This window comes from Hakea prostrata, chromosome 4, assembly GCF_041222555.1.
Source record: "Hakea prostrata isolate BN-2017 chromosome 4, UWA_Hpros_2, whole genome shotgun sequence".
Classification (NCBI taxonomy): Eukaryota; Viridiplantae; Streptophyta; class Magnoliopsida; order Proteales; family Proteaceae; genus Hakea; species Hakea prostrata.
In genome coordinates this window covers 42,368,122-42,379,924 of record NC_142603.1, presented here as the reverse complement: position 1 = coordinate 42,379,924, position 11,803 = coordinate 42,368,122, and the positions used below count along the sequence as shown (strand labels likewise).

Here is an 11,803-nt window from a genome sequence, read left to right as displayed (position 1 = left end):
GTCATATATTTGACCCAATGATGAAAGGAAAAACTTGTGGGTTCTCACATGGTGAGGATTCCAATTGCCAAAGCAGCTAGCCCTTGAATATACAACGTAGATTCAAGTTTGACAACTGTGATTTGTCATCAACCCACAACCCTAATCCCTTAACACAAAATCCAAATAAAGAAAAAACAGAAAACCACAAAAAAATAGGTAAGGTTCAGACTTCAGAGCACCGCAAACGTCCTACGACCCCATCACTCACCGAACGCGGAAATCATTGAAGTCTAAAGCTTCCGAAAAGATCATAGCTGTGCCAGCTTGAAGCCATTACTTGTTTACTCATATTTTGATATTTCGCGATCAAACTTCCCCCACAAGGCCACAAGGGCCTCAAGGCAAACATCCCTTGCAGCATAAATACCTGACCAGAGATCATTCTTTGTTTCTCATTGAAAGTATCTCTCTGTAAGGTGTTTAAAATGGCAATCTCTTCATATGGGCTTTCATCCATTCTGTTGTTTGCTCTAGTTCTGAGCTATTTAGGTTCTTCCTTTGCTGGTAATTTCTATCAAGATTTTGATCTCACTTGGGGCGATAATCGAGCTAAGATACTCAATGGAGGGCAACTTCTCACCTTATCACTAGACAAAACCTCTGGTTCTGGCTTCAAATCTAAGAATGAGTATCTCTTCGGCAGGATTGACATGCAGCTCAAGCTTGTTGCAGGCAACTCAGCTGGCACTGTAACTGCTTATTATGTAAGTCTCTGAACCCACTTAATCTAACTTCCTAATTTCTTACCGTTCCTATGTTCAAACCAAGTTCTAAAACGGCTATGTATCCTTTGATATTCACTGTCCCTTCAAACAGTTATCTTCTGAAGGGCAAACCCATGATGAGATTGATTTTGAGTTCTTGGGGAATCTCAGTGGAGACCCTTATATCCTCCACACCAATGTGTTCACCCAAGGGAAAGGGAACAGAGAACAGCAGTTCTACCTCTGGTTTGACCCTACAAAAAACTTCCACACATATTCCATTATCTGGAATCCACAAAAGATCATGTAAGCCTGCATTCGTTTTCAATTGAAAAAAAAAAAAAAAAAAAAGGAAAATTACCAAACCATATATCTGACAGTTCTGGGCTTTTGTTTTCTTGTTTCATCAGCTTCTTAGTTGATAACACACCTATCAGAGTTTTCAATAACCATGAGGCAGTTGGAGTTCCATTCCCTAAGAACCAACCAATGAGGATCTACTCAAGTCTCTGGAATGCTGATGACTGGGCAACAAGAGGTGGACTAGTAAAAACAGATTGGACCAAAGCACCTTTCACTGCATACTACAGGAACTTCAAAGCTAATGCCTGCGTTTGGTCTGCTGGAGTGTCATCTTGTAGCTCAAGTTCTCCAAATTCTTTTTCTGATGCAGCTTGGCAGACTCAAGGGCTCGATGCTGTGGGACGACGGAGACTTAGATGGGTTCAAAAATATTACATGGTTTACAACTATTGCAAGGATTTGCAGAGATTCGCTCAAGGTTTTCCTGCTGAGTGTAAACGTTCAAGGTTCCTCTAGAAAGAGGGTTTAGTTACTGTTGTGTCGATTGTGTCAATTGAGCTTGTGATATATATCCAATATTGGTGATCATCAGTCCTGATTTGTTAATTATTTAAATGTATTCAGATTTACATCTCAACGCAGCAAAAGCAAATAAATGGATTTTCTGATACCTGTGTTACTGTTACATCTTGTTTTTTAAAGATTGTCATCAAATTCACCCCCATCACGTCATATAAAAGGGGGAATTTTTTTTTTCTTAAAAGGATAATTACTATTGCTGCATTTACTATAGCATAATTCCAACATTATTCTCATATTTTCAAAACTACTAACCCACCTTCAACTTCTAACTATGCCCCTCCGTCTAGCATGACATCTTTGACTAATCGATCAAAAACTCCAAAACAATCCTTACACATTATATTAAATTACATTATTATCCTTAGTGATTAAGAAGAAGTTAACCCTCACTCCCAACTTCTTCTCTTATTAAAGTTAAAAAAAGAAAAAGGAGTTTTTATATTTTACCAACTTAAGTTGGGCCCAAATTCTTGCTTGTCCACTTAAATGGTCAATATTATATGTTGTCCAATCTGGTGAACTTAGAATATTATTAAAAGTTCAACATTAGTTTTTTAACATTAACTATTAAGTTTTCAAAATTTGAAATTATTAAAACCTAAATACCCCTCAATCCTCTCACTCACTATGTTCCCAACCCCTAGGAGGGAGAAGGGATTCTCCCTTTACCCATTTTCTTCTTACTTCTCATGAAAATCCCACCACCATCAGAGACCACAACTGTGTAACTTGCTAGTTGCACCAAAACTCTCCCCAAAGTCCTCTTGATGTTGTTGGAACTGTCAATTTTTGTGAAAAATCTAGCAAGATCGTCACTTCTCAAAAAAAAAAAAAAAAAAGTCTTCTAAATTTCATGATTCTTGAAACAATAACAAAAAAAAAAAAACCTTTTACCTCGGGCATCTCTGTCCCCTTCATTGCTAGGATTTGGCTAGTGCAAGAATGACACTTTCACAATCAATTACAAGGTTAAGGGTTTAAAGGAGCTTTATTCTCATTCTTGCAAATTTGGGGCTACACACCCAAACTAAGAGTGACCATATGCAACGCCATGAAGCAATCAATGATCCATACCTCACTTCATGGAGTTTTATGCCTACCCATCTCCTTCCCCTCAGAGATCTCCTCCTTCTTCTCAGTCTTCTTCGTTATCAGCATTTGGCATCTGGGTTGAAAGAGTAAAAGGGGTTTGTAGTTTTGTGGCTTCTGCGATTCTCAACAACCTTCTTTTTGCAATTGACCTTCTTCTTCACATTACGTAAGCTATGATATTTTCCATTGTTGATCTTTCGTTTAATAATGGCAAGATTGTGTATACAATAAATGCCATAAGAATTTTGATGACCTGATTCAAGTTTGGAGATTTTGCATTTGGTCAAGACTACTTGTTGGAAGCTACTAGGGCTAGAAGGTGTGGAACTTCCCATTTGATGGGGTTTGGTAGAGAAGGAAGCCATGGGAAGTACAGGTTGTCATCTTATCTTTCTCCTACTCAGATGGTCTAAGATGCAGGTCTCAAGCTCTGTGTCTCTCTCTATTTCCATGCTTCCACACAACCAAAAATCCCTCTTCCTACATGGATATCTCAAAATCCATGAGCCAAACATCTTCTTCATTGATCACTCTGGAAACCAATACAAAAGCTATGGAGATGGGGCGGTGGTTGCTAGCTGGGGAAGGGTGGTAGTCACTGGCAGTGGTGGGATTTCCAGTGAGATGTAGGAAGAAGATGGGTCACTCACTTAGGGGTTGGGTACATAGTGAGTGAGAGGGCATTTTGATCATTCACATAAGTTTGGAGTATTTATTTCTTAACACATGAAAACTTAATAGTCCATGTTACAAAACTAACCTTGGGTTTTTGGGATAAGTGGGCAAGTTAGAGTTTGGGCCAACTTAACCAGGCAAGATGAAAAAACTAATATTCTTTTCTTACCCCATCTATAAAATTAAAAATACAAAATACATAAAAATAATAAAATAATAAAATAATAAAAAAAGAAGAAGAAGAAGAAGAAGAAGAAGAAGAAGAAGTCTTCCTCTTCCTCTGATTGACTTGAAGTAAACTCGTTCTTCCTCTCCTTAGTTGAAACCAAAACCGAGACATAAATTGTGAAATCCCCCAGATTTTTTAACCCGTTAACCTGTGGTTTCAGGACCGGGAACCTAGGCCTCAAGTTGGCAACAACTGTGGACCATTCGAATCAAGCCCAAAGGTTTGAAAGAGGACCAAATGATCGTCGATGAATCTAGTGATGAATTGATAACTCTTATGGAGTTTAAAAGAAAAGAGAAGATTAATCACGATGGTATTAAAAGGCGATTTGGCACGTCCGTAGATCAGCGATGAAGAATCCTATTAACGCAAATAAGGTATCAAATCGAATATCGTCGAAAGACCTTTCCAACAAGCCAAAAATCACTAAAATTGGAGTCCGTATGGGGGGTCCAACCATGGACCGGTCGGTTGGGTGAACCAACCTTCCACCCCATTTTCTGTTTCAGGGCAAAAACGGAATTCCCGATTTTTAAGCTCTATTTTATGTTTTAACTCAACGGTAATCGCATTTCTTTATGCTAGAACGAGTTTGAGGTTGCGGATCTATTAGTCTTTGAATTCAATTTTTGAATTCAAGTTTTTAAATTAGTTTTTGAATTCAAGTTTTTTAATTTGAAATCAAATTTAAAATCAAATTTGAATATTCTCTCAACTAAATTCTGTTGTAAATGGCTCTTGTATAATAGCCATATTTTTTTCAAGTTTATTTATAAATATATACATAAAACTTATCCATAAAGGTAAGCAATATACTTATCAAAATTAGAGTTCTTCTCTCCATTGTTTCATGGTATTAGAGCAAAGGTTTTGAGATTTTTTTTCTTCCCAAAACACATCTTCAATGGCCATTGCTAATACTCCATTCCCCATTACTAATCTCTCCAACCTTGTTTCTGTCAAGCTTAATGGAGCAAATTATCTCATGTGGAAAGAACAATTAGAATTCATTTTTATTACTTGTGATCTTATGCATCATCTTGATGGTACTAGATCAATGCCAAATCAAACTATTACTACTGGAAGAACTCAAACACCGAATCCAACATTTTAAACCTAAAGAATGAATGATCATTTTGTTTGAGCATGCATCAATACCACCCTCACAGTGTCTCTTTCTTCTCATATTCTTGGCCTTCAAACAGTGAAGGATGTATGGGATGCTCTTGCACAACTCTTTCAACAACAGTCCACTACTCGAAGGACTTATCTTTGTAATGAATTGCAGATGATGAATAAAGGAACGAGCACAATTATGGACTATCTTCAGAAAATTAAGTCCATCGCTGATTTCTTAGCAGCAATCAATGACAAGGTAAATGACTCTAACTTGATAGCATACATTAAATGGTCTTCGTCTGGATTATCTCACTTTCATCATCACGGTGAAAAATATTACCCCACCCGTTACCTTTACCGACCTAAGGGTCAAGCCACTTACTCATGAACAACGGTTACGCCGTGACTATGGGAACACCCAATCAATCTTAATTGATTCACATTCCCCTACTACATTACTTGTTACAGATCAGCCTAAATTTAGTCGACTTAGTAACAATATTAATTCATATCCACTCAACAATCGAAACCCACCTAGATCTAACTTCCGAAATTCATCAAATGGCCCTCCAAGATCTCAAAATTCCTATAACCGACCAAACCAAAACACATTTAATATTAATTCCTTCAAATGTCAATATGTGCTAAGCAAGGCCATTCGGCTAATAGATTCTATTTCCATTATGCCGAGAGCTTAAATAATCCTAATCCACCACCTTACATTCCTTATATTGGCTTACATAGTACCCAAAATACCCAACACACTACACCACAGAATGATGCACAGTGGATGTCAAATTTAGGTGCTACCAACCATATGTCATTTGATCCAGCCATGCTACAACATTCTGCCACTTACAAAGGAGAATACCAGGTTTCAGTAAGTGATGGTAAGAAACTCTCTATAACTCATATAGGTTCCTCAACTTTGAAAACAAATTCAAATCATTTATCTCTTAATGATATATTAATAGTTCTCCAATTATCAAAGAATTTAATTTTCTTTTCTTGTTGAATTTTTTCCATGGGGTTTCTGTGTGAAGGATTTGGAGCCAGGCATCACTCTATTAAAGGATCCAGTAAAAGATAAATTGTATTCTTTCTCTACCAATGTTGTGCTTTCTTTGGCCCTTTATGGAAATAAAGTTCCTTCTGATATTTGGCATTGTCGGCTTGGTCATCCTTCTTCTGCAATACTTAATCAAATTCCTTTGAAACACTTAAATTCAATAAAATTTGTGACGTTAGCCAACTTGGCAAACATCACAAATTACCCTTTTCTATTTAATTAACAATAGGTTGTCATTAACAACAGGTTATCCCTTACTTGATCCAACACCATACAGACAATTAGTAGGACCCTTACAATATCTGACGATCATTAGACCAGATATTTCCTATGTAGTCAATCAAGTGTGTCAGTTCATGCAATCTCCCACAGAAGATCATCTGCAACCAGCAAAATATATTTTACATTATGTCAATCATACTACTGGTGCTGGAGTTCTCTTGAAACCAACCCAACTTTCTTTCATAGCTACTTATACTGATGCAGATTGGGCAGGATGCCCAGACACACGCCGATCAACTAGTGGGTTTTGCACTTTTTTTGGGCGAATTTATTATCATGGTCTTCCAAGAAACAACCTACATTATCTATAAAGTACAGAAGCTGAGTACAAATCCATTACTGTCACAACATTTTGAGTTACTATGGCTTTCTTATATTATATGTGATTTGCAAATACAATTTTCAAGAGGAATGGAAATTTATTATGATAATGTGTTTGCAATACAAATGGCTGCAAATCCAGTGCTACATGCTCGCACAAAATATATAGAAGTAGACTACCATTTTGTTCGAGACTTGGTTTAGAACAACACCTTAAAAGTGTACTTTGTTCGGTTAGAGAATAAAATTGCAAATGTGTTTACTAAGAGCTTAACATCACAAGCTTTTTTCAAGCATAAGGACAAACTCTTGCACCTACCAATGCAGAGTTTGAGGGTGGATGAAAGACCATAACGGATCAATTAGTCTTTGAATTCAAAATTTTAAATTAGTTTTTAAATTTAATTTTTGAATTCAAGTTTTTAAATTTGAATTAAATTTAACTTCAAATTCAAATTTGAATATTCTCTCAACTAAATTCTGTTGTAAACAATTCTTGTGATGTCCTCGGTTAATCCCGAGTGGTGGCTCAGTTGGCAAAGCCCAATGCTTCCACATAGGAGGTCAGAGTTCGAATCCCCTCGGGGCTAGGGGTGAAGCCCCGCCTATATTAATTATATAAAAAGCGCCTTGAGGATGTAGTTGTGGTGCGCGCAAGTTGGCCCGGATGAACTTCATTTCCAAAAAAATAAAAAAAGATGTCGTAGGTTCGACTCTCGTTGAGGCATATTAATATCCCCAATCCCGGCTTAATAAAACTCTTTTGTACAAAAAGAAATAATAATAAAGAGATGAAAAATAATACCAAAAAATGAAAAAGAAAGTGTGAAAAATTAGAAAACATACTTTAATGGCCCAGCTGGCTTCAAACTGTTAGATTGGTCTAAGCTGTAAGTTTGCCGGTTTTCGATTTCGATCTAATTTTTCCGGTCCGGTTTCAGTTTTTTTATCGGTTCAATCTGGCATCCAAGTTCGGTCTTTCAAAAAGTTGAGGAATACGAACTGACTTAATGAGAAAATTAATTAAATAAACCTTTACTGAGATGAGACATAAATTTACGTACATCGAAAATAAATAACAAATCAACCACAACGGATACAATTCACATAATTGACACACCAATAACTAAAGCTCAGTTTCTACAGGAACCTTGAACGTTTACACTCAGCAGGAACACCTTGAGGGAATCTCTGCAAATCGTTGCAATAGTTGTAAACCATGAAATATTTCTGAACCCATCTAAGTCTCCTTCTTCCCACAGCATCAAGCCCTTGAGTCTGCCAAGCTGCATCAGAGAAAGAATTTGGAGAACTTGAACTACAAGATGACATTCCAGAGGACCAAACACAGGCATTAGCTTTGAAATTCCTGTAATAAGCAGTGAAAGGTGCTCTGGTCCAATCTGTTTTCACTAGTCCTCCTCTTGTTGCCCAATCATCAGCATTCCAGAGGCTTGAGTAGATCCTCATGGGTTGGTTCTTAGGGAATGGAACTCCAATGGCTTCATGGTTATTGAAAACTCTGATAGCTGTGTTATCAACTAGGAAACTGAAACAAGAAAACAAAAGCCCAGAACTGTTAAGACATACCGTTTGGTGATTTTCGAATTTCTTTTAAGTTAAAAATGATCACAGGCTTACATGATCTTTTGCGGGTTCCAGATAATGGAGTATGTGTGGAAATTCTTTGTTGGGTCAAACCAAAGGTAGAACTGCTGCTCTCTGTTACCTTTTCCTTGGGTGAACACGTTGGTGTGGACGATGTAAGGGTCTCCACTGAGGTTCCCCAAGAACTCAAAATCAATCTCATCATGGGTTGGCCCTTCAGAAGATAACTGTTCGACACAGAGTGAAAATCAGAGGACATATGAACATGGGAAAGGTAAAAGATGATGAAGTGGGTTCGGAGACTTACATAATAAGCAGTTACAGTGCCAGCTGAGTTGCCTGCAACAAGCTTGAGCTGCATGTCAATCCTGCCAAAGAGATACTCATTCTTGGACTTGAAGCCAGAACCAGAGGTGCTATCAAGTGATAAGGTGAGAAGCTGCCCTTCATTGAGTATCTTAGCACGATTATCACCCCAAGTGAGATCAAAATCTTGATGGAAATTACCAGCAAAGGAAGAACCTAAAGAGCTCAGGACTAGAGCAAACAACAGAAGGGCTGAAAGCCCATATGAAGAGATTGCCATTTTAAACACCTTTACAGTAAAGAGAAAGGAGAAAGAATACCAAAGAGAGAAAGCTCTTGAGAGAGATATAGAGGTTTTCTGTGAGGAATGAAGAAATGGGTTTTGATCAAGTCTATATATATAGTAAGGAATGCTTGTGATGTGGCCCTAGCTTGCTGGCCTGTGGGGAAAGTTTGATTATGAAATGCAAGTAAAACCAGTGGTGGCTTCAAGCTGGCACAGCTATGAGCACCTTGGAAGCTGGAAGTTGCTTTGTCTCCGCGTTGGGTGATGGGCTTGTAGGCAGCGGCGGTGGACCCCCTGCCCTAGCAGTTTTGCTTCTTTTTTTTGCTGATTTTTGTGCTTAGGGTTTTGGGTTTAATGACCAAACAGGGAAACACAGCTGTCAAAGTTGGACCTACGTGGATGTATTTATATCTCCAACTCAGATCTATAAAAGCTTATAATTATATGAATTATGTTAGGGACCCATGAAGAAAGAAGACAAACATGCACCATTTATTTGGTAGTTCTACAAATAATGCATCCGAAAAATAAGGGGTGGCTGCTTTGGCAATCGCCATCCTCATCATACCGTGTGGCCCTTAGTTTTTTCTCCTTTCATCATTATTTGATGAAGGCATGGAGCTGGGCAGGAAAACAATTTCAACGGTTCATACTTTATATGATGGAGTATGGGATACGAGTGGCATCAAATGTTTAGGAGAAGGTGATCACCTTATCAATGTTCAATTAAATTTGCACCTCTCTCCTAAATATGTGTTGGATGGGGCATTAACGTAGTTTATCCTCAATCCTCGAGGGTAAAAGATATTGATTCCATTGAATACATGGTTTTAGTGCACAGTTTCAAATCAAGTACTATCTTTGTTTTACAGATATATGTTTGACCTAGTATCGATACTGATCATCCCCAGAATCAAGGTTTAAAGTATCGGTATCGAGTATCGTATCGGTCAGGTAATTTTAAGAGATGTATTGTCCTATATCGAGTATTGTATCGTTCTGAATAATGTATTTTAGTATAATTCAATGGAGAGACGTATCAAGATGTATCGTATCGGTTGGGTCAAATATGCATATGTATCAGCAAGTATCGTATTGTACCATGGGATACTTTAAACCTTGCCCAGAATTGTACTACATCAATCATATTGAACAAAACTACCAATACAAACACTAATACCTTAATTTTACCCCCAAAAAAAAAAATCATTGACATCCTCACCATAATGTGTGGTACCTACATCTTTATTTCCTTTCATGATGGAAATGGACAATCAAACACTTTCAGTGATTCATAGTTCATAGCTGGAGTATTGGACATCTTTTTTCATTGCAATCCTCAACATAATTTGTGGACCCATAAGTATTTCTTTCATGATATGGTGGGTGGACCCAGAGAATCATAGTGATTTTTTTTTTTTTTTTTTTTTTTTTTTGCGAAAGAATCATATAGTTTCAGAGGTTCAATATTTGCACAGGCACTTCTAGTGAATATTATAGTAGAAGTATGGTAGGTTTGGTTGGGAATGATTCCAAAATTTCTAAAAAGGGTTTAACCTTTAGTAGAAGAATGGTAGGTTTGGTTGGTAATAAATTCAAAATTTCTAAAGAGGGTTTAACCTTTAGTAGAAGAATGGTAGGTTTGGTTGGGAATGAATCCAAAATTTCTAAAGAGGGTTTAACCTTTACCGAGTTTTAATGGTTTGTGTTAGTTGTTGGTATGATTGGATAAGTCAAAACCTCGAGGCTAAGAAATAACTAAAAATGATTTTTAAATAGGAAAAAAAATTATAAAGTGTGGAGGGGGTAGAAGTTTGACTTTTAAATGAGAAAAAAATTAGAGTTTTTTTCAGGGCGCCTACTTAAGTGGATAAAATTTCATGGCGCACACCTGTAGGTTTTTGCATGATTTCAAGTTACCCACTATTCATGGTCAAAGGTTTGACCGTGTCCTTTGTTGGTCAAGTGACTTATATACCCCTATATGTATAAAAAGACTAAAATACCCTCAAATAAGTTTCCCTACCATTTGTTGTGTCTTCACGAAGAAGCTACTGTTAAGATGATTTTGTGTAGGAGTGATTTTGTATTACTTCTTCATGTATATATATAATACAATCAAGTAAAGAATAAAATAAATGTAACATGCTATACATAAGGAAAGAAATTATTTGCAACGGTCATATAATCTAAGATCTCCAACGGTCATATTCTCCAAAGATCTCCAATGGTCATATTTTCCAAAGATCTCCAACGGTCATATGATGGCTAATACTCCCCCTCAAGTTGGGTCATATGATGGCTAATACTCCCCCTCAAGTTGGAGAGTGAATATCAAGAACTCCCAACTTGTCCTTGAGGAATAGAAAAGAATCTTTGCCAAGGGATTTGGTAAAAATGTTAGCAATTTGGGTAGAACTAGAAGTGTGAACGGTGCGGATGAGGCCAGAGCGTATCTTATCACGGATGACATGACAATCAATTTCAATATGTTTGGTACGCTCATGAAACACAGGATTGGTGGCAATGTGGATGGCCGCTTGATTGTCACAAAAAAGAGGGATTGACTGCTTCAAATGAACACCAAAATCTTGAAGGAGCAAAGTTAACCAAATTAGCTCGCAAGTGGCCATTGCCATGGCTCGATATTCCACCTCGGCAGAGGATCGAGAAACTGTATGTTGTTTCTTAGTCTTCCAAGAGATAGGGCTAAAACCAAGAAAAACATAGTAACCGGTGGTGGAGCGGCGAGTCATGGGACAACTGGCCCAATCAGAGTCGCAAAAAGCACGAAGTGATAAGGTGCTATTAGCTGGAAGTAAAATACCCTGGCTAGGTGAGTTGTGAAGGTATCGAAGAAGGCGAGTTGCAGCGTCCATATGTGGTTTGTGAGGTTGGTGCATAAACTGGCTAAGAATGTTGACAGTGTGCACAATATCTGAACAAGTGATGGTGAGATAAATCAACCGTCCAATCAAACGACGATAAGATGCAGGTTCAGGAAGGATATCACCATCGGAGTCCATAAGCTTGAGATTTTGTTCCATTGGAAATGAAGTTGGGTGAGCACCGGTAAGGCCGACATCTGATAATATATCCAAAGTGTATTTTCGTTGATTGAGGAAAATACCTTTTTGTGAACGAGCCAGTTCAAGACCAAGAAAGTATTTCATGGGGCCAAGATC

General features: G+C 37.6%; 2 protein-coding genes across 2 annotated transcripts; one reads left to right on the top strand and one right to left on the bottom strand.

Annotated features, from left to right (window-relative positions):
* The first annotated feature begins 247 nt into the window (after positions 1 to 247).
* On the top strand, positions 248 to 1,719 carry LOC149018953 (xyloglucan endotransglucosylase protein 1-like). Its single transcript, XM_089154455.1, has 3 exons — positions 248 to 746; positions 859 to 1,052; positions 1,157 to 1,719. The coding sequence occupies exons 1-3, from the start codon at positions 468 to 470 to the stop codon at positions 1,563 to 1,565; spliced, it is 882 nt and encodes a 293-aa protein (XP_089010581.1). The 5' UTR covers positions 248 to 467; the 3' UTR covers positions 1,566 to 1,719.
* A 5,695-nt stretch (positions 1,720 to 7,414) lies between these two features.
* Positions 7,415 to 8,709, bottom strand: LOC149018952 (xyloglucan endotransglucosylase protein 1-like). Its single transcript, XM_089154454.1, has 3 exons — positions 8,334 to 8,709; positions 8,060 to 8,253; positions 7,415 to 7,967 (listed from the first exon to the last, which is right to left on the bottom strand). The coding sequence occupies exons 1-3, from the start codon at positions 8,610 to 8,612 to the stop codon at positions 7,559 to 7,561; spliced, it is 882 nt and encodes a 293-aa protein (XP_089010580.1). The 5' UTR covers positions 8,613 to 8,709; the 3' UTR covers positions 7,415 to 7,558.
* Between the last annotated feature and the right edge of the window lie 3,094 nt (positions 8,710 to 11,803).

Excerpts from the sequence above, each read along its gene's own strand:
- LOC149018953 (XM_089154455.1), top strand. The coding sequence starts at position 468 with ATGGCAATCTCTTCATATGGGCTTTCATCCATTCTGTTGTTTGCTCTA. Across the intron at positions 747-858 it reads GCACTGTAACTGCTTATTAT|TTATCTTCTGAAGGGCAAAC; the intron begins GTAAGTCTCTGA and ends CCCTTCAAACAG. Across the intron at positions 1,053-1,156 it reads TGGAATCCACAAAAGATCAT|CTTCTTAGTTGATAACACAC; the intron begins GTAAGCCTGCAT and ends TTGTTTCATCAG.
- LOC149018952 (XM_089154454.1), bottom strand. The coding sequence starts at position 8,612 with ATGGCAATCTCTTCATATGGGCTTTCAGCCCTTCTGTTGTTTGCTCTA. Across the intron at positions 8,254-8,333 it reads GCACTGTAACTGCTTATTAT|TTATCTTCTGAAGGGCCAAC; the intron begins GTAAGTCTCCGA and ends TGTGTCGAACAG. Across the intron at positions 7,968-8,059 it reads TGGAACCCGCAAAAGATCAT|TTTCCTAGTTGATAACACAG; the intron begins GTAAGCCTGTGA and ends TTCTTGTTTCAG.